Source organism: Vigna angularis, chromosome 1 (assembly GCF_016808095.1).
Source record: "Vigna angularis cultivar LongXiaoDou No.4 chromosome 1, ASM1680809v1, whole genome shotgun sequence".
Taxonomy (NCBI): Eukaryota; Viridiplantae; Streptophyta; class Magnoliopsida; order Fabales; family Fabaceae; genus Vigna; species Vigna angularis.
The window spans coordinates 34,878,113-34,901,010 of record NC_068970.1 but is presented as its reverse complement, the minus strand read 5'-3'; the positions used below and the strand labels follow the sequence as shown (position 1 = coordinate 34,901,010).

The 22,898-nt window shown below is 34.7% G+C and overlaps 2 protein-coding genes across 9 annotated transcripts in view; one reads left to right on the top strand and one right to left on the bottom strand.

Annotated features, from left to right (window-relative positions):
• The window catches only part of LOC108321443 (phospholipid-transporting ATPase 3), a 37,836-nt gene extending 31,669 nt beyond the window's left edge, over positions 1-6,167 (top strand). For all 6 annotated transcript variants that reach the window (XM_052871628.1, XM_052871631.1, XM_017553186.2 and 3 more), the window contains 8 exons: positions 3,119-3,284; positions 3,387-3,466; positions 3,552-3,791; positions 4,000-4,221; positions 4,305-4,472; positions 4,578-4,940; positions 5,047-5,153; positions 5,516-6,167. In XM_052871628.1, the coding sequence (XP_052727588.1) occupies positions 3,119-3,284; positions 3,387-3,466; positions 3,552-3,791; positions 4,000-4,221; positions 4,305-4,472; positions 4,578-4,940; positions 5,047-5,153; positions 5,516-5,822 (1,653 nt within the window). In that variant the 3' untranslated portion in view covers positions 5,823-6,167. The remainder of the gene's footprint in view (positions 1-3,118; positions 3,285-3,386; positions 3,467-3,551; positions 3,792-3,999; positions 4,222-4,304; positions 4,473-4,577; positions 4,941-5,046; positions 5,154-5,515) is intronic.
• A 9,773-nt stretch (positions 6,168-15,940) lies between these two features.
• On the bottom strand, positions 15,941-22,605 carry LOC108321445 (disease resistance protein RPV1). Of its 3 annotated transcripts, none has more exons than XM_052880165.1 (5): positions 21,709-22,605; positions 20,109-21,219; positions 19,078-19,488; positions 17,083-18,687; positions 15,941-16,757 (listed from the first exon to the last, which is right to left on the bottom strand). In XM_052880165.1, the coding sequence occupies exons 1-5, from the start codon at positions 22,185-22,187 to the stop codon at positions 16,194-16,196; spliced, it is 4,170 nt and encodes a 1,389-aa protein (XP_052736125.1). In that variant the 5' UTR covers positions 22,188-22,605; the 3' UTR covers positions 15,941-16,193. The 3 variants fall into 3 exon arrangements, with proteins under 3 accessions (XP_052736125.1, XP_017408679.1, XP_052736128.1); XM_017553190.2 differs by having other exon boundaries at positions 17,083-18,684; XM_052880168.1 differs by having other exon boundaries at positions 20,109-21,236; positions 21,709-21,847.
• Positions 22,606-22,898: the final 293 nt, after the last annotated feature.

Below are 22,898 nucleotides of genomic sequence, written 5' to 3'. Positions count from 1 at the left end.
GGACAAAAACTTTTCTCGAATAAAATGACTGTTTATTTCTGTGTTTAGTCCACTTATGGAATATTAGATTGGTAGCAATGCATAGAACAACTTGATTATCACAACACATCTTCATTTGTTGAATTTTTTTGAAGTTAAGGTCATGTAGGAATTGGTTCACCCATACAAGTTCACTAGTAAGAGAAGTCATTGCCATATATTCAGCTTCACTGGTTGATTAAACAACCACGTTTGTGTTTCTTACTTTCCAAGAAATAATATTTCTTCCAAGGAACACATAATATTTTGTAGTAGTGTCTATCAGTGGGGGATCTTGCCTAGTCAATATCATGTCTTTCTCGAATCAGTCACCTGGTACCATGTTCTTGTATATCAAAGTAACTGATATTAAGGTTACTGAACAATATTAAGACTTGGTTAATTGACTCGAAGAAATAAGATTGAAATGACAAGTAAGAACAAAAAGAACAAATTTTAGATTTAAGGGAGGAGAATAGGAAACATAGCCGACTCCCTGGGAGGAAATTTAGAATCATTGGCTAAAGTTATGAAATGAGTTTTTGGAAGGGAAAGGGATGAGATTAAAGAGGTATTACCCTAAATATGGTCAAAAGCTCTTGGATCAATTATCCATGGGCTTTAACTTTCCACGGATTGTGAGATGCAAGTTGTTGGGATTTGCATATCATTGTGCTATTAGATTTCAACCTCAAATATTCTTAGTATTCATTAGAGAATTTGGGTTCAACAATTTCAGCTTTAGAGATATTGGGTATCTTATCAGGAAAGTTGTGCAAAAGGAAACAATTCTCTTGAATGTGACCAATTCCTTTACCATATGTGATGTCCCATACCATCACGTTCTCCTCTAACATTGTGTCCTCTTTGACGTGTGGAAACCATGACAAAAGATTTTGCTTATTCTTGAACATTCTTGCTTTGAAGTGTTGGAGCCCGAAGGAGTCGTATTGTCAAGCTTTATATGGATGGGACTTCATGATATGTTAAAAGTTGATCTCTAACATTTTCAAAGTCTGGATGTATGGCACAGAGGATAATCACCATATATAATTTGTCCAGCTTCTTCTTGATCTCCTCTAATGACAGCCTCCAAGAACATCTTTAATTCTTCAGCAATAAATTGGGCTTCACATATAAAAGACATGTTTAAGAGAGGCAAGCCTATTGATAGCAAATATATTTCGAGTCCTTTTTCAAAAAGGGTTGCATGTTTTAAACGATCTAAGATTACCCAATAATTTGGATTCCACATATTGCCACAGTAAAGCACAAAGCTTAAAATCAAACCAAGTTCATTTCAGGCAGACTAAGAGAGATAATGTTTCCTATTCAGTTTTTCAGATGTAATCGTAGGAGTTCTAGAGAAGGGGACAATAGGCTGAAAAGACATTTTCGTTGACAGAAGAAAACAGCCAATAAGAAACAAAAGGAGAAGCCTAGGTTTGACCTTCAACTACAGTGGAAATGAATAACCAGCAGTTAAAATTGAGAGGAGGAGGTTTGGTGAGCCCCATGGAGGAGGCAAGGCATCGCTATGATGAAAGGAAGGCTCCGATGAGAGGAAGGCAACGAGTGGATGTTAGCTGCCTAGCAGCAGCAAACAAGAGTGTGTGTGTGGTGGTGCGTGGAGCAGATTTAACTTTTGAGGCTGGCAGGGTTGACTGTCTCCTGGAGAGATACTCTCCATATCCGGTGGTTACAGGAAAAAATGGCCATGGCAGACAACGGGTATTTTGCCAAAGACTGAAACCTGCAAAGCAGGATTAACTCATTGATAAGAAGTTGAGATAAATGAAGGAGAGGATATAGATAGAGCTTAATTACTCCTCTCATATGTTCTCATTTGTATTGATACAATCATAATATAATGAGTAGAGGGAAGAGGAAAGAAAGATCCACCACCCAAACTAGAGTCCTAAGTACAAAAATAGGTACAACTTAGAGTTACAAGGTATAGCAATTTTCCAATGCAACTAATTACTACCTATATTTTTAATACCTTTCTAACAACCCCAAAGGGTAGCAATTTTGTTACTGTTTCCTATATTGAGCAGCATAATGCACTTTTCTTATTGATTTTAGTTCAATACCTGTCCTTGCAACAAAACTTCGTTGTAGCAAAAATATTAGAAAGAAACAACTAATCCCGTAGCATTACTCTTAAACTTTGACAGTGAATACGTTTGATATTTCCCATCAGTTGCTAATTTTGGTTCGGTAAAGGGAAAATGGCCCTGTGGTTCTTCAAGGCACTTCTTGAGCTAGTTTTTAACTACCAATAAATGTTGCACTTTCCACATGCACTCTGTTCAAAAACTACAAAACGCTAAACCACAACTGTCTGAAAATTTAGGAACACATCTCTTCCATCTCAACTTATCTTCAATTCCCGTATTTTTCTGAAGTGATAAATGATAATTTGATGCTTATCATTGCTTGATAAGTTAAATGCTGCAATGAGAGTTGAATCCTGATATGATGATTGGGAAAAACAATTATGCTATTTTTATTATTCTTAGATCCACAATTCGCTACCTTATTGCAACGATTTTGTTTGAAGCTGCATAGAGCATGTTTGGCTATGTTTTATTTTCAGGATCATATTCCGATTCATAGTAAGTAAATGTTAGTGCAATTCAAAGGTGTTTAATAGTTTAAATTGCAGTCCTATATTGTAATCTTAACAAAGAAAAAGGGGATTTTATGATAAACAACATATTTTGAAAATTTGGATTAGAAAAGCTAGAATATTTTTCAGTGAACTTCTTTTCTTCTCTTTTATCCATGACAATTGATTAGTTTATATACAAAATTAACTACTACAAATGTCTACATAAACTTTTTGTACTTCATCTACAAAAAGGCAATGAAAAAGATTGTCTTGAAAACTAGTTTTTACATAACAATTAATGTGACAGTCAATTATGATTTATAACAGCTATTGATTATTTAAGTCTACAAAAACGATCTAATAATTACATTGCTAGAAACGAGAATTAATTGGTAGCACAAAACTTGAGTAATGAATGTTTGAATTTCATTTTGCAAAGATAGTAATGTGAATTATTATACTCTTATGCATCTTGAAATGATACAGGTGGCAGAACTTATCGAAAATGATCTCATTTTAATTGGTAGCACAGCCATAGAAGACAAGCTTCAAGAGGGTGTACCTGCTTGCATAGAGACTCTTCAAAGAGCTGGTATTAAAATTTGGGTTCTTACAGGGGACAAGATTGAAACAGCTATAAACATAGCCTATGGTGAGACTGTTTAGAAGTCGACCAGTATTTTTCTTTGTCTTCTTGTTATGCTTTTGTTAGTCTGAGTTCATATTATATGATGCTTCCACCCTCGTGCTGCAGCATGCAACTTGATAAACAATGAGATGAAGCAATTTGTGATTAGTTCAGAAACTGATGCAATCAGAGAAGTTGAAGACAGGGTACTGGCCCTTCTTGCTACCATGTTGTGTTCACAGTTCTTAGTGTTTCTGACTGTAATAATTACATTATTTGTATTTTTTTTAGGGTGACCAAGTGGAGATTGCACGGTTTATCAAAGAAGAAGTGAAAAAAGAGCTGAAGAAATGCCTTGAGGAAGCACAGAACTATTTTCACTCCCTATCTGGACCAAAATTAGCTCTTGTAATTGATGGAAAATGTCTAATGTATGCATTGGATCCAAGTTTAAGAGTGATGCTGCTCAACATTAGTTTGAATTGTCATTCTGTTGTTTGCTGTCGAGTTTCTCCTTTACAAAAAGCACAGGTAAAGCTTATATCGTGTCAATAACTTAATTACTTATTTCTGTAATTCATCTTGATTCGTAGAGTTTATATTGTGTGGGAAGTTAATCTTTTATTTAATTTTTGGCTTAGTGAGTAGAAGGGCTTAAAGTAACTCTGCCTAGTGTAATTTGAGAGTTGTTTAGCTTATGAAAAATTTTCCATTATTTGTTCACTATACCTCCTTACAGGTCACAAGTATGGTTAAGAAAGGTGCTCACAAAATAACACTTAGTATTGGTGATGGAGCCAATGATGTTAGCATGATTCAAGCTGCTCATGTTGGTGTTGGCATAAGTGGGTTGGAGGGAATGCAAGCTGTGATGGCCAGCGATTTTGCCATTGCACAGTTTCGTTACCTTGCTGACTTGCTTCTTGTTCATGGCAGATGGTCTTATTTGCGAGTTTGCAAGGTATTATGTTTTCTAAACTGCAATGTATACTGTCCTATATACTTGTTTTCCATTTTGTAACACTTGAAAATCGGCTATTGCAGGTTGTCTTATACTTCTTTTACAAGAATCTCACTTTCACTCTTACTCAGTTCTGGTTTACGTTTCAAACTGGATTTTCTGGTCAGAGATTCTATGATGATTGGTTTCAGTCACTATATAATGTTATCTTCACAGCGCTACCTGTAATCATTGTTGGATTATTTGACAAGGTGGAATATTCTTTGACAGCTGTCTTGTGCAGTTGTGCCTCACTTATGCTTGCAGTTTTTCTTCAATGATGGCATGTTCTGATTAGTTACTTGTGCCTTTGCCAGGATGTCAGTTCATCTCTATCCAAGAAGTATCCTGAACTATACATGGAAGGAATAAGAAATGTTTTCTTTAAATGGAAAGTTGTGGCAATATGGGCATTCTTTTCTATTTACCAATCTCTAATATTCTTCTATTTTGTGAGTACAACAAATTTAAGTGCTAAAAACTCAGCAGGCAAGATCTTTGGATTATGGGATGTCAGTACAATGGCCTTCACTTGTGTTGTAATAACCGTCAACTTGCGACTGCTTATGATTTGTAATTCCATCACTAGATGGCACTATATTAGTGTTGGTGGAAGTATATTAGCCTGGTTTATTTTTATTTTTATATATTCAGGGATTAGCACTCCTTATGATCGTCAGGTGAATTCCTTTTCTACTCTGGGCGTGTGTCAAGACACTTAGGAAATTTCCTTATGACCCATCGTTAAGAACTCTGTTAACTTGAGTTCTGTTTCATTTTCTGCAGGAAAATATTTATTTCGTCATTTATGTCATAATGACTACGTTTTACTTCTACGTCATGCTACTTCTAGTTCCTGTTGCTGCACTTTTCTGCGACTTTGTTTACCAAGGGTAAGGTTCTGATTTAAAGAAATTTTGCATTTTTGTCCGGGATTCTATAGTTTAGTTGCAGAACTTTAAGATATTTAAACAGTGATAAATATTAGAGTCAAGACATGCACTGGAGTTCTAGTTGCTAATGCAGGAAAGGAGTCTGGGTTTCAAGAGATGATAATCCTTTATAATGTTTCATTGGATAAAAGTGGCTGTCACATCCATTCTCATGCTAATCTGTATTTTTGCATTACAATATAATGGAAAGAGTCTTTTGTATGTGAGACATAGCTTTGGAGGATGTGAAAAACTGGACATGTAAAAAATTGGTGACCACTTTATTGCTGCAGCTTTGCTCATTTTTTATTCATTTGTTTCAGGGTTCAAAGATGGTTCTCCCCCTATGATTATCAGATTATTCAAGAAATGCATAGAGATGAGCTAGATAACACTGGTAGGGCACAGTTGTTGGAGATAGGGAACCAGCTCACACCAGCTGAGGCAAGGAGTTATGCAATATCTCAACTCCCACGTGAGATATCAAAGCACACCGGGTTCGCCTTTGATTCACCTGGGTATGAATCCTTTTTTGCCGCACAGCTTGGTGTATATGCCCCACCCAAGGCATGGGATGTTGCTAGACGAGCCAGTATGAGAACCAAGCCCAAGATTGGCCAGCAGAAGTAATTTGGAGTAGGATGCTTGTACATTACTTAGTTTCGGTTTTCCACCTTGAGAGCCAGCCTAGGAATTGTGTAAAATTAGAATGTGTCATATTAAATATAGTCGTTTTCAATAGGATATATTCTGTTTCTTTTTGTGTTTTTCTTGGGTGGGGGATTAGAGCAGATTTTCAGGATTCATCTTTTGTACATTCCAGGTTATTCAGCAATTAGTCTCTACTCAATTTTGTGAAATTTAGAAATTGTGCCATTCTTTTAGTTGATTCCTGGAATTCAGCTCTTTTCTTTGTATTGGATTTATATTACTCGTTTTTGGATATCTCCAATTTTGGATTGTTGATCTTTGAAATTCAGGCCCATAGTAATGTTTCTGATAGCCTTTCTTTCTGTGCTATAAAATGCATTCGTTAACACTGTACTAATTTAAAAGTAGGGATGTGATCTCGCGTTAGTGTTATCGGGCAGGCACATCAATTTGGACAAGAGCGAAGCCTATGATTACAGCAATTTAGCTCACGACGGCATGGGGGAAAACTTTAAATACTCGAGTTAATCGTAATAACAATTCTGGAAATAATGTTCACCCGAGAGCAATGTTGACGAAGTCTAATTCTCAACCAATTGGAAATATTTCTTGGATTCTAGAATCTGATGTAAGTTTTTATGATTGGTGAATCTCAACATATGTAACAACTTAATCATATGATGGTCTTGATTAAATATTTATATGCAACCGTGAATGTTTTTAAAATGTGGTGGTGGCTGTGTCACCTCATGACTTACATATCATTTTTTAACAAAACAATTTGTTATATGTTCCTTCTATTACTTAAACCTTGTTATATGACAGTCAATTTGTTAAGGATAGTTATGTTTTCTTTAAAATCCTTTGTGATAAGTGTGTTGTCTTTTAACAGCAAAGTTCTATAACAGTGCCTGTAATTTACTTGGTTCAGTCTCAGATTGCCTAGTTCTGTCCTGTTTCTCTGTGTTTTTGCTCACAGTTCTTGTTTTCAGTTGTTCAGTGTTTGCATATTCTTAGCATCTTAGGTTTTCTAATCTTGATTGTCTAGGAGTGCAAAAGTTAAGTGTGGGGATATTTGATAATTCAATTTCTATACTCTCATAATATCTAGAGTTATTACAATCCCTTAGGATTCTCATTTCTTTTATTCTACATGATTAGTGTAGTTTCTGCACTTTTTAGGAAATTAAATCCAAACCTGAAGTGGTGCAAAAGTTGAGTCTTGATGCTGAAAATTTCATCCTGACAGTTCCGATCCTTGCTAATTATTTTGTGCATAACATTTTCCATAGGTGTTCAATTGCGTTGAGGTTAGTTGAATTGGATTCTAGACTCAAAGAACTTTAATTTGAGTAGTAAAACATAACTTTTGGAGCTTTAGTCTAATTGCAGTTCATATTGGAAGATGAAGGCAATTTGCAAAGGTCATGTCAGCGTAACTCAGAGATGTTGGCTACTTGGATCATAATATTTTTCTCCATATCTCTAATTGGCTAATTCTTATTGCATTGGATCCTTAAACTCAAAGAATTTCAATTTGAGTATTAGAACATTTTCTTTAGAGCTCTGGACGAAATGTGGTTTAATTTGGAAGTTGAAGATAGTTACTTGAGCAAAGACAATTTTAACCCTTCTTGGAAAACTGGTGCAATTAACAATGTTGGGGCAGGAGTCCTCTCCATCTGACGTGCTATTGGACTACACATGGAATGGCCCAAATGAAGCTAGGACTGTCTACTGCCACATAAGGAGACAAAATAGAAACCAAATTTGTTATTGGCAGCAACACACTCACTGAAAAACAACTCTTTGGCAAATTGACAACAATCTTTTCAGCACCTTTGAGATTTCTGTTAGGAAGGTTTCATCTGGAGTTTTGAGGGCAAATATACCGAAGTAGAGGATGTAATAGGGAGAGACAACTGTTTTAATTTTTTTTAATGTTGGGAGGAGCAAGAGGATGTCTCGAGCTTCTCTATGGATCCATAATATTTTCAATTTAACAATCATATAATCTTGGTTTGTGGTTGGTTTTGGTTTAAACCTTCAAATGTTCTTCATATTTGTTGAGAAATTTCAAGTGGGTCATTTTGTTGATAACGGTCTCAATTGGATCCTAAATTTGAAAACTCGTAACAATTAAGTTCTTTCCGTTAAGTGGTGACAGACAATAGATGTTGAGCTGTAATTTTTTTAGAAGACGTGTCATTGTGTATTAAATTTACTAGCTGATATGTTTTATAATCATGATTTTCACGTGGAGGCTGAAATTGTTATGGTTGCCTTAACATTTAAAGGGGTCCTTCATGTAGAATTTGTCATTGTTCTTCGTCTTAGGAAAGAAGAGGTTGTGGAAGGCAGAACTACAACACTGTTTAGCTGAGGAATGTCTCATTCGTCTTCGTCTTGCACATGCAACAGTTAGGGCATTCAACACAGTAGTGGCGGAAATGTGAGTTTTCTTTTTTGGGTTTTGACGAAGGAGTAGATGTGTGTTGTTGTTGTGTTGTTGAACAGGGTAGGAGTGAAGATTTGGTTGGCTGCAACTTCTTTCAGTGGTACAGTAAAGAAGGAATTGAAGAAAGTGGTAAAGATATATGTGGAAATGTGCTGAATGTGGAAGAAAGGAGTCAAAGTGCGAAAAATGAAGAAATGGTTGGAACTTTGATGAAGATGGAACAAAGAGATATGAAAAAGATGAAAATAGCTTGTTTAGAGAAATGTGTTTTTATGTTGGAAAAGTGGTTGAAGGTGTTAATGGGGGATGATGTTTGTTATATGTGTTTTTAATGTAATTGTAATATCAATGTTAATGAAACTTGGTTGATTTGTTATAAGAAGTTTATGTAATGTAATTGAGTATTTGTAATGTTAATGTGTATTTTAATTAAAAAGGTTATTGATTAGTGTTTAAAAAAGTGTGCAAGGCAAATAGAAAATGGTGTCTGTCCAAAAGCAAATATAGTTTACTCATTACATGAAAAATTGTAGTAAATAAGCAAGAAGGGATATTCAACAATGGTCATTAATAAATACACCAAAAGAAACCTGATAATATACTTTAACATAGTCCCAAAGTTATTAAAATACACGACATCCTCTTTCACAAAGCATATACATGCTTTGCATTAGGAACAAAAGAAAGGGTTGTCCAGGGATTACATCAAATATAAAACATTGTCTTCAATATTAAACATTACATCAAACATTGTCTTCAAAATAAAAGTCCTAACATTGTCTACTAATTAAACATCAGTTGATTGCTTAATAGGAAGCAGATATGTTGGTGGAGATATTATTACTTCAGTTTGTTGTGGTGCAAAGATTGTTGATTTAGTGTGTTGTATTGGTGATAATGCTAATTCTTACCATTATTTAAGCATTATTTTAGTAGCAAAATCAACTCTTTTCTAGCTTGTAACTTGCTTAATCCTCTCTTTTATTTTAGTTTTATGAATAATTGTGTTTTGGGCTACTTTGATGTAATTTCATCTATAACTCCTTTATTTTGTAGCTAATAATGTGCTTGGAAGAATCTCCAACAATGTAAAGAATTGAACCAGCCACAAAAGTAAGCATATCTGCACAAAAATGAGAAAAAGAAGCAGTGCAGCAGAATCGCGCCCGGGCCCCCTTTTTCCATGGGCGCGAGCGCCAGTGCACCACGACTGATGCACGCTCGGGCGCCCACCATCTAGGGGGTGCTTGAGCGCCATTTTTGTTGACATGACATATTTGCTCTATTTAACTCAGAAACACGAAGAGCTTTAGGTCTTTGGTTCTTTGGAGGTGCGATTTCACTACTGAAGCTCATGAAGACCGTGAGGAGCTTGTGGGAACATCTCATCCTCTTCCTTTGGCTTTCCTTCTTCTTCCATCCATGTTTGTAAGCTCTAGGGTTCTCCATGGAAGTGGAGAACCAAATTCATCTTGTTAGGGTTAGATGTAATCTCTGAATTCTTGTGTAATGGATGATTGATTTGAATATATATATCCCTTTTCTATCAATTGCTAGTATTCTTGTTTCTGATCTTAAAGCTTGCATATAATACGAATGTTCATGACTTGATTTTGGGGTTTCATGGATTATGGGGACGTAAGATGGAACCTTGAACTGAAACAAGAGTCCTTGTGGTCATTGGTTCAAAGGATGGAAGATGATTCACATGTTGTCTTAAGATCCTAGCTCATTAATGCGGGTTTGCTTGTTAGATTTTCCAAGGGATTGGAGTTTAATAGGGAAAACCTAGGCTCTTTCACCTAAGGGATTAGGGCTAGAGTGTTTTTGTGGATTGACTTTAGTAAATTGATGGAGAGGAGATAAAATTGGGTAAGCACAAGAGTGAAATAGGTGGAAACTAACCTTAGCAATGTCATTTCACACCATTTCCAGTCTAGTCCATATCAAAGTGTCTTCAAAAACAAAAGTCCAACCTTGTATATTTGTGAATTTAACTTGTTGCACATATTTGTAAATGATGTTATGTTCTATTAAATCTAGATGAGTTGTTAATCGCACAATTCTCTAGTATTACGAGTCTCTTGGAAAAACGATACTTGGTCTTATCATTTTATATTACTTGAAACGATTCGGTGCACTTGCCGAATCACACTCAACAATTGGAGGTCTTTGTGAGCAAGATTTTTTGTTGTATCTAAGTTCTTGCAGACACCACATATTTTTCTGGTCTCACCCTTTCTTAATTCACTTTCATTCTTCTTCATCTCCGTTGCCTCTAGTATTCGCTTCTTCTTAGGCCTTCCCGGCATTGTTTTTCTCTTTGGGGTTAATACATCTGGATATGATGTAATTTTCCACATATGTTGACCATTGATAGGATAAATGATTGAGTTATAGGTCTCTTCATATGTTGACTTCCTAAACCAATGCTTAACGTATTTTTCTCCTTTTAAATTCAGAAATTTCATTGCAACCATAATAATTTCAGCCTCTACGTGAAAATCATGATTATAAAACACATTAACCAATGAATTTAATACACAATGACACGTCCTCTAAAAAAAATTACAACTCAATATCTGTTGACGTCGTCTGTCACCACTTAACAGAAAGGGCTTAATTGTTACTATTTTTCAAAATTTAGGATCCAATTGAAACCAATTTTAACATGAGGACCCACTTGAGATTCTTTAACAAATATGAGATCATCCGAGAGTATAAACCTTAGGTTTTTATTCCATATGTTTTTAGTTTTTTTTATTGTTCCATTGCCTTAAGTATATGTTAATTTCTAACTTGTTTTGATAACTTAAATTAGTGCTATGACTAGTGTAGCTTATTTTTCCTACTAGTTGTGTTGCTTAAGCACCATCCGTAATAATTTTCTAGTTAATCTAATGCCGCTAGCTTCTTTGTTAAACTCGTTTTTCCTGTTTTAAATCCATGTAAAATATGTTTTTCTCAAGCTCAAAAATCTCTTTTATACCAAATTTGTGTTAAGTTTAATTGGTTTTGTTCACTTCAGTGTAGCTACTCCTTTGCATTTCTTAGGTTAGCTTAGCTTTAGTCTTTAGTTAATATGGTGGTTTATTGCTTTGATTGTTGTCTAAGTTGTTAATTTCATTCAGTTGCATAGTTTTTGACATATCTTAGCCTAGGATTTTTGCTCTTTGCAGAAGTATTGTGTTATGTTTTATTCTTGTACATTTAGTGCTAGTCTGATTTCAGATTTTGGTTCATCTTATTATCACACCTTATCTCTTGATATGTGCTCCCTGGTTTGTTCAAATAAGCTCTAGCTGGTGCTAAATTTTCAGAGATCTTAAACTCAAAGTTTTCGTTACTAGCTATGCATTGTTCCATGATGGCTAAATATTGGTTCATTGTTTTCTCAAGCACCAACTAGAGCTTTTCGTGTTTAGTTCCATTTCCATTTTAACACTTGTTTTAGTTCTTAGTTAAGCATGCATTTCACTCAGTTTGTACTGCAATTTCACATTTTCAGTTTTGCATCATATTAATTTTCTGTTTCTTTGAAGTCCCTGCATAGCCCTTCTTTTCTGCATAATTCTTCACTCTTAGCCTTGCAATATGTTAATTTTGTTGTTGTACATTGTTATGGTTAACTACCTTTAGCTTTCTTAATTGCATTTTACTTGCTGTTTTCATTAAACGCCGCCGCCCCCTCCCTCTCTTTGTCCTTGGATGGACTAACCTAACTTAGATCCTATACTAGTAAGAGAAAAACATAGTTTTTGTTTGATGAAGTTTGGTCATTATCAATACAAGGTTTGGAGGAAAGGAGGGAGATGAATAGTACTTGGTATTCGTATGGTAATGGAATAGGGAGCATAACTTATGATATGGTCTGTAGCAGAATGGATCTAGTGCATGCTATTAGTGTGGTTAATAGATTAATGGAAGATCCTAGACGTGCTCATTGAGAGGCTTTGAAGTGGGTTTTGAGACATCTGAGAGGAACAATAGTGTATAGCAGTGTACCCATGATAGAGGGGTTTGTAAATGTTGATTATGCAATAAATGTTGATACCAGAAAGTCACTTTTTAGGTATAATTTTACGTTGTTTGGTACTGCAATTTGCTAGAAATCAGTTGTGGTTGTGATTGTTGACTGTGGAAGTGAAAGTGTCATTAATCTAGTTGATCATCAAATTTACCAGAAGAAGACAAAACACACAAACATTAGATTGCATTTCATGAGAGACCTTATTAAGTTTGCAGAGGCCAAAATCTTCAGAGGAGAATCTGCAAATGTATTTATAAATTCGTTGCCAAGATCAAGATTCAGACAATGTTTGGAGCGAATTAATTTTTTTGTTTGAGAAGGAAGGAAGATGTTGATGAGAGATCTTACATGATTGGAATGAAGGTGGAGAATTGTAATTATCGACTTTAAATAATGAGCAATAGACAATGTATTACAGAGTTGAGTCAGACTCTGTTAGATCGTATGATGAAAAGGTATGATAGAAGGGGCAGTAAAGATAGTTTAGTAGTGCTTGGACAGATAGTCTAGTGGAGCATTTATTAACCACGTCTGTCTTAACAATTATCTGTTATTTCTTTGCCTTAGATTATATATATATATATATATATATATATATATATATATATATATATATATATATATATAAAAGACTATCTATGCATAAAATCTTTCAGTATCAAAAAGTACTTTCTTTCAATCTCGTTGATTGTGTTTTCTTTTTCTTTAATTATTATTGTTAATAACCAAATTAATATTTAATAGAATAATAGTAGGTGATTTTGCAAGTGAAAAAAACCTAAGATTTTGTATGTGACTTGTAAGTATTTTTATCAATATTTTTATATATTGAAGATTTCTCTAATTTTGACTAATAAACAACTCTTCCCCGGAAATTGGATATACACAAGTGAAAAATTGGATTAATCATATAATTTTTTTTTTTAATTTTGGTTAAACTTTCGTTAGAATGTAAGAAATTAGATGAATTACATAACTATTATTTTAAATTATATTAGGTTAGGTAAAAAAAATATAATTAGTCCATTTTAATGGATTAGAAGTTCAATCCATTTAATGAAAATTCAATTCATCTATTAACATTTTTTCACGGAAGGCCATATCTATCCATATAGAAGCAACATTATGATATATTTATTATTCACTCTTAACTTTGGAAAAGAAGAATGAGATAAGTTTAATGAGGAGTCTCATTAAAGGGGAAAAAATTGGTAAAAGAAGTTAAAACTATGACCTTTTCTTATCGAGGTTCTTATTTATATATATTTTTAAATGATTAATCTATTTTCTATACCTACATTAACTACTAAACATCTAACTATCTTCTCATATATACCTACGTACATCAAAATATTTATACATATAATTATTTTAAAAACATATATATTAATTATAAAATATAATATTGTTGAGATTATACTTGAGTAACATCATCTACATCCATGTAGATGCAATAGACGATCACAAATGGAAAAATAACACAATCACACAAAATAGGATACGTTAAAGTTTTAAAAATTTGCATACATGTATATATTAAATCATACACATCATATAATCACATATAATCCATATATTAATTGTAAGAAATATAATTTCAATTCATCTATTAAATATATGTCATAATCAAGTTTCTACTAACTTTCATCTATTGAATACCTCTCATGTCATAAGTTATTGACGTCATTATAGCTTTTTAACTTTACTTTGGAAAAACTTGTGTTAAATTAGACTTAAAGATATGTATCTCTTAAGCTATTTTCACTACGTTTCACAAGAATAAAGCTACATAATAAGAACTTTGTCCACTCATATGACAAGGTAAATCTCTATAATCTAACACATAGTTCTTTCTCACACCACAAACTAGATCATAAGAACACCCTTCGACAATATCTATAAAGTCAAAATTCATCTTCAAAATCTCAAATTCAATTCAAAATCTAAATGTCGCAACATAGTACTTCCTCTCGAAAAATAACTATGTTCACAACACACCACATGTTTTCTTCTTCAATGTTAGTTGAGGAATGTATTTGAAACCTCAAAGAAATTTAACAAAATTGGATTAAAATGACTAAATTAACGTAGTTTTAATGAGGAGGGACTAAATTAGTCAAATATTTCAAAGAGGGACTAATTCTAATTTTCACTAAAAGTTTAGATACCAAAAACATATTTAATCCAATATAATAATATGGTGAAAGGGAAACAAATATTAAAAATTAGAAACATTTAAAATGTTTTTTTCAAGTTTAGAAAACACTCTCTCACTTAACTATCACTTCGCTCATCCAAAGAAAAATGCTCACCCAATGAATTAAACACATGTTAAAATTCACTCAATTAGACGTGTTAGCACTCCTAACAACTTTTAGTCACCCCAAAAACAAAGTATTCGCTAAACAAACTAGGGCATTTTCATAAAAAAACATATTGTCCAACAAGAATTAATTTGCCTAGAGATAAAACCACTAGGATTTATTATTTAAACAATTCGTCCAGCAACAAAAATTCTTAAATTTTGAATTAAAGTAAGAGAGAGATTTGCTCTCCCACTTACTATACATAATACAAAAATTATGCAACATATAACAGGTGATCATATTGGTTCAAACTAGAATTTTTATTCTTAACATGAATAATTTTGTTTCAAAATAATAAAAACTTGAACTAATTTAACTCGATTGAAATATTCTTATTTTTACCACTTAACATACAACAAATATCTCCTTTTGAATTCATTCATTTAAATTAAACAATTTATCTCAAACATTTAAAGAACATTCAAGCAATACACAATTCATGCATAAAATCAATTATTATGACAATATGACCTTCAAATCTAGATCAACTATCCTAAGATACTATCAAAATTTAACTAGCTCCCTTAACCTGTTAAGGCTTATTTGATCAAGCTTAAGTTCTTAAATCCACTATTGTCACATGAAAGTTAAACTTGTACAAGGTTAAGACTTATTTGATCAAGCTTAAGTTCTTAAATCCATTATTGTCACATGAAAGTTAAACTTGTACACAAAAACTCTAATCAATGATTTGAACATACCTTTATGATCCTCGACTGATGAAGATTCATCTTTAAACGATAAATCTTTAAACGATAAACAACACATGCAAGCCTTATACCTAGGCATGTAACCATTTCCTTAAAACCATCTCAATATAAAACGGTAAAGAGAAACTCACTGAAAAACGATTTCTGATCAGGCATAAATGTTATACTCTCTCTAAAGTGGACTTTGATTTACAAAAGATGAACAAATCTTTTATAATTTAAAAAAGAAGACAGAAAATGTGATTTTAGAGGTGGTGGTTTTTATCAAATGAAGTTTGAATAATTAACTTTTTTTATTTATAAATTGTTTAGCTTAAATAATAAAATATTCATACTTTATCTTCTTTAAACTAGTTCTACTCTTAAATACATAAACTGAGTCCTTACAATTACATCCATCAAATGCCTTTTTGTGATGTGTTTGGATGAGAAGGTTTTGAACAATAAATACTTTGTATAAAGAATTTAAAATACTTTATAGATATTTATAATAATTCATTTTGACATTTAAGAGGAGTAATGCTCGAAAATAATGGAAATTTTAAAAGGACAATTTCTATTTTATCAGACAATGACATGCCCAACATCAAGAGAGAATACATGCCTGGCTTGCTTGATGTTCAAGCAAATGTACAAACAAGAACAATTCTTCCACTAAAAGGCAGTCATAATCAGCGGAACTATGTATCAATCTTTTCTCACCAAACCCAACTCATATCACAAAGAAAAGAGTAGACCAATCAGAATAATGGAGTTGCGTTTAAGTGTTGTAAGAAAATAAGCTTCTCATGTTCCAGCATGTCCAATTCCATTGACACTCACCTGATCACCACCTTCACGAGTGCTGAAAAAATTGGCCAATTTTTCTGAGACAGATTGTAGGCCCGTGTCCAATGATTCTTCCCCTCCATCATAATCATCATCTCCTTCAAAGATTAAATAGACCCCACATTTTCTTAACTCCAACCCCGTATCAAAAGGTGGATTTCTCTTGCTCACAGAAAATGTATCAGCATCTTTTAGAAAGGCTACCAGCTGATGGTAATCATGGAACCTACACAAGTGCATGTGTTCTTCATCTGTTCTAGGCACCCCACAGATGTTTAACACAGTCCTAAACAGAGTTCTTCCCCCTTTGAGAACATTTGCTTCAACATCAATCAAGCCTGGCATATCATCTCTCTTCATGTTGGGTATGTCAATGCTGTGGTTGATTGAAATAATAACACCAACAAGTACACTCTTTAGCTCAAGATTTTTACGCTTGGAAAAGCTCACAGTTTGCCCAGTAAACCATTCAGGTAATTTGCTTCCAGGCATGCTTAAGTTCTGTAAATTCCTCAGTGCAACCTGTCACATAAATACTCGTTGTTTAGAAGATATAAGAAGCAATAGGAAATTAATTACTCCTTATTTTTCTCAATTTATGTATATTTTGCAATTAGTCCATGTACATCTTCTATTCCTTTGACTAATTTACTTTTTAGAAATTAAGAAAAGAAAATATATTTTATTCTATTCCATTTTAGTCGGGATAGTGACAATCTAAGGTCGCATTTTGTTTTATTCAAAAGGGGACTAAAACCAAAATGTATCATATTTCTACTGTTCAATTTTTGTAAGCATAAATTTATCCATTGATCCAAGGTTGATGAATAGGAAAGGGATGAACAACCTTCGAAAGTCTCTTTTGTATTTGTGAGGAGCATGCAATGCAACCACTCATGTACAACCTTCTCAAGGACTTCAAGCTTTCAAGACCCGGAATATCCCCCAGTTTTACACAGTTTGTGAGATTCAACTCCTGCAGGCTCTCTAAATTTGACATGTCATGGATAGTTTCTAATGAAGAACAGTTTTGAACATTCAGCTTAATCAGCTTTGAAGGAAGTGAGGGGAGAGAGTTCAGCTGAGTGCAGTTTGACAGTGAAAGGACCTCGAGGATAGAAAGGCCCTTCAAACTGGACGGCAGGCTGTGAAAATCATTCCTGTCTAATTTCAAAGTCTCCAATAGTGACAACTTCTCAAATTCATCAGGAATTTTCCCAGATATTTTCCATGCACGGGCATCAAGCTCAGTTAGCAAGGTCAGATTGCAGAAGGAAGATGTTAGTACAAAAGGGCTATGGTTCTCTTCAGGTTCTGCAAGGAAGCTACTTTCATTGGTATCTAATTCAGGCCTCTTTGCCATTTTCAATGTTCTCAAGCTTGACAGCATCCCAAAGCTTTCAGGTAAGCTTGACAAAGATGTTTCCTCCATGAAAATGTGATATAGAGATTTCAAATTTCCTATAGAAGTTGGAAGCTTTCTGAGCATTCTGCATTTGTTCAATCTTAAGTTGACAAGATTTTCCAGCCGTCCAGTGGATTCCGGCAATTCTTTGATATTTCCATTGTCCGTGTTCAATGTAGTAAGAGATGCTAGGTGGCCAATAGATTCTGGTAAGTATTCAAGATTTTTACAATTCATCAACTGAAGTATCCTCAGCAGCTTCATCTCTCCAATCTCAGCTGGCAAATTTGTGATGGCTGTTCCATCTAACTGAAGTTCCACAACTGAGGCCAACGTTTTAACTGAATTTGGCAATTGGGTGAGAAGTTTACAGTTTACAACTGATAATTTCCTCAGGTAAGATAAAGAACCAACAGTTGTAGGGAGTTCCTTAATTTTAGTTCTATCAACCAGAAGTTCTGTCAATGACATGAGATTCCCTACAGAATAAGGAATAACAGTGAGAGATTCACACCCCATCAAATTGAGTGTCTCCAGGTTAGTTAACGATCCCACAGACTCGGGTAATTCTTCCAACCCAGAGTGATATAGAGATAATTCTTGCAAAGAACATAGGTGTCCTAGAGAATTAGGTAGTCTTCTCAAATATTGGCAACGTTTTAAAACAAGCTGCTCAAGCTTCGTGAGGCGAAAAATGGACTGGGGCAACTCTGCTATAGCAGTGTCATTAGCATGAAGTGCTTTCAAGGATTTCAGGATTCCAATGTTTTCTGGCAACGATTTTAACTTGGAGCAGCCAGAAAGAAAAAGACTCTCCAGTTGTTTCAGCCCCGAGACATCAATGGGAAGGTTGACAAGGCTTGAACAACGCGTTAAATTTAAACTACGCAAGTTACTCAAACTGCCAATTGATTCATGAATCTTAGTTAGATTAATGCAGTTCTCCAAATCAATCTTCTCTAGACATTGACACCCAGATAAGTCAGGTATAGCAGTGAGTTGGATGCAGTTGGAGAGGTTCAAGACCATTAACTTCTGTGGCACCTGCTAAGCATTGTCATGTTGCACCATGTTATTTATATGTATAGTGAAGCAAAAGAAAGGGAAACACGTCTAAAGAATCTTATGATGTATGTATAACAATAACCAAATTATATGAACACTTCAAATTTAGTTTCGAAAGAATCTTATGATGTATGTATAATGATAACCAAATTAGATAAATACTCTATGAACACTTCAATTTTAGGCAGGTGTTTTTATAAAATAGATTTTTGAAAGTAATGTTTCATTAAGTGGTTTGACATGTGTAATTCTCTTCTTATCATAAAGGATTATAAGAATTGTGTAAAGAAAATAAGTGTCAAGAACCTGATCATTATATCATATAATACCATGTCTTTGGTATTCACACTACACAAGATAGCTAAAGCACACCTTGTTGTGACCATTCCATCCCCACAAGGTTTCCATTTTCTTGCTGTTTTTGAGATCAAGGACAGCCAGCTCTCCTGGCCAAGATTTCAAAGGCATGCGTTCTAAAGGGCACCCTTGCCATTGTAACCACTTCAGTTCAGATGGAAGAAACTTGCCCTGTAATTTCAGATTGTTGATCTGAAGTTGTCTCAGATTAACCATTGGTTCAAAGGATTTCGTGTGAAGTACAAACTCTGTGTTTTCCTCTGCTTGAGGTTCAGGATGATTCTTAAGGCATTGTTTGATGTAACATGATATATTTCTTAAACTTGGTCTCCATTGAAACTTCTTCGGAAAAACTGATCCGAACTTTCCCTTATAAAACCTTTCTTCCTCAAAATCAAGTACAATACCTTGAACGCATCTAGTTCCCTGCATTAAAATATAGGATATTAAAAGATCAAACCTTTAATCAAATTAACGTATTGAAATGTTCCAATCAACAAATACCATGCACACCAAACATTATTCATATATTAGTCAAACAAGGACGCGAAGGTATTACATAAAATACATCAAAGGATGCAAATCTGAGTTCTATAACCTCAAACATCAAAATTGACACATTATTAGACAATGTTTTTTGTTTTGGTAGGTCATGAATAGACAATGTGTGTTATATGTATCTCTCACTTTGTTGTATTACATGCATCTTTAAAAAATATTCTACAAAATCAAAGGAAACAAATCGTAAAGGTGTCGAACAAAAGATCATATTTTTTTATAATCAACCAGCATCTCATTACTGAGAAAGCCCATTTGTCTATTTGTACTATGTCTTCTGTTTATATTTATTTGTCTTGCCCATTCTCCAGTCACCTTTTGAATAAAGAATGAAAAATGATTTTGGACTCTGCTAGTTTAAAGCTTTCTATATTTATGCAAATATTTTAGTACTGTGGCACTTCGTCATACAAATAGAATATAGTTTCTAGACATTAATCAAACAAAGTCGTGTGAGACAAGGTGTAATGCAATATAATTATCATTACCTTGTGACCCTTCAACACAGTCATGATTTGAGTTCGATCCCACAGTCTACTACGCGAACCAGGATCCACAAAGCTTTCATCCATAACAATTTGCCTTCCCATGTCTCTAATTTGATCATGCATCCACACAGTATTATCCGGAGTGATTTTCATCAAGCACTTCTGCACTAGTACCGTGATAGCAATCTCACCCCTGAAACCACAACCTCTTAACACATCAATCACACCATCACGCTTCATTTTCTTTTGTACAAACAAACAAGCAATATCAAGGAATATACACTTCTCTTCTTCATCTAAACCATCGTAACTTATCTTCAACACATCCTGAAGATCGTGAGGGCGAATTAGCCTTAGCTTCTTCACAGCATCCTCCCATTCCTCCTCCCTCCTCTTACCAAACAAAAACGAACCAAACACTTCCAGAGCCAAAGGCATTTTTCCCGTCAGGAATATTATCTCCTCTGATAAACTCAGAAGATTTTCTGGTGGTGCACTTCTTCTCAGTGCATGATAACTGAATAACTCTCGAGCTTCAGAAGCATACAACTCTCTAACTTCATACGACACAGTTACATGATTCTGAGTTAGAACTTTTGTATCCCGTGTTGTGATTATCACACAGCTTCCATCGTAAAACCATTCCCTCTTACCAATCAAAGCATCAATCTGCTTCACTTCATCAACATCATCCAAGACTAGTAAAACTCGATTCTCACTAACTCGACCTTTGATAGCAGAAATACCAACATTGACATCACCGATGGAGGGAGACCCTGCTCCAGGAAAAAGGTCTTTAATGATTTTGCTTTGAAGGGAAACCAAACCATCGTGTTTTGATGAAACTTGTCTCACGTCGGAAATGAAGCAACGATGCTCAAAACGGTTAACAAGGGCATTGAAAAGGGCCTTGGCCAGGGTTGTCTTACCAACCCCACCCATCCCATACAACCCCAAAACCTTGACACCATTGGATTGAACTTGCAAAACTTCCATCACCTTCTCAACACGTTCATCAAGCCCCACTGCAAACTCAGGCACACCCATAGGAGTGTTACTCAACTCTTTCAACACCCTTCGCACCAAACGCTGAATCAGATCATTTTCCTCACTGTCACAAATCAATAACTACACAGCATTCACATCACAAGAAGGAATAATTCCATGTTCTAATTAAATTGTTTCATATTATTATAGAAACCAAATTATCCCGAGACTCCTCATGTTTAGTCAAATTTCCCTTTATTTTTCTGTTTATTACGTTAACCTTCTTAATATATTATTTGAAAACCGCAACACACTCTATTTTCAACATGGGTCAGTTAAATTTTCATAAAATTTAATTTTTTTCCTTGCAAAAGTCATTCTTTCAGTTCTTGTACACGACGGCAAGGTGTTCCCGCAGTCAATCTTTTCATTAGCAAAAATTAGAAACAAATTTGGAAAACGTTGAACGGCATGTAAAATCATGTATCTCACTACTTTCAATATAAAAAAAATGTTTTTTTAGCGTAATTGCATTTAAAAAGAAAGGGCAACGCAAATAAATTGAAAAAGAGAGTAACGCAAATAAATTGAAAAAGAGAGCAACGCCAGACACCTGTGATTAAAAACCCAACCAGCAATTCCACCAACTTTCTTCAACGCTTCCTTCCATTTTGAAACCGTATTTTTCTCAAACCTTTTTTCATGCGATTCGAAACCCGATCCGAAGGGACCCGATACGTGTCGGACCTGCGACGGGTCAACCCGGTAGAAAACGGGCAAGAGGAGTCTACCGGTGTCGCAAATCTTGGTGAGTTCCTCAAGACACCAGTGTGAAGAAGCGTAGTTTTCAGATAAGATGACGATGAACGCTGCAGAGTCATCAATTCCCTTCATCAGCCCATTCGCTACCGCTTCCCCACGCTCCAACCCCTCGTCGTCCAGGAACACGCGAACCCCACGCGTCTGCAGACTCTTGTACAGACCTTTCGTGATAGTGCCGCGCGTGTCGGTGCCTCTGAAGCTCAGGAACACGTCCCACCGCAGCCGGAACGCTCCTGGCGTCGCCAATATGACGTCTCTTTCCGGCGACATCTGTGGTATGATCGTTCCAATCTTACACTTCCTTACTCTACCCACAATTTGTCATACTATTCTTAAGAACTTATTTGCTGGCCAAATCCCATTATACAACTGTATCTTCTCATAAATTTCTGAAAATCTCGTAAGATCTCTAAAAGAAGTATAAAAATAAATCTAAAATATTTTTAGAAAAGAAAAAGAAAAAAACTAAGAGAAAAGAAGGAGAGAAGAGTAGTTTCTGATGATGTTTAGTGGAAGAAAGGCTCTGTTTATAGAGCTAGAAAGGAGATGGAAAAAAAGTCCACGATCCAGATTAGGTGGAAAGGAGGTCGCATCTCACGTCGTGGTCAAAGTCGTTCACAAAATCTTTATTCCGATACTTGGAGAAAAAAAAGATTTGATTGCGCAGAGGAGAACGTTTATGATGCAACGTTCTTGCGTTGCTTTCGGAAACAAACTTTTGCAATACAAGTTTATAACACAATTATCCATGTTTTGGCGTTGAATATTAGGCTGCCGTGTCTGCATGTCTCTAATTTCTTCAGTCATAATGCATATTTCTTCTACTCAAGCGTAAATAATTGAATTTGGTGGATATACGTAGTTTTAGTGGGGTTGTGATGTTGAAAAAGAGTTTGTGAAAAAGACAGCACTGATAATTAACTTGTAAGCGGTGCAACTTTTTTTCTTCTACTTTAACCTGCGTTCACTGTCAAGTGACCC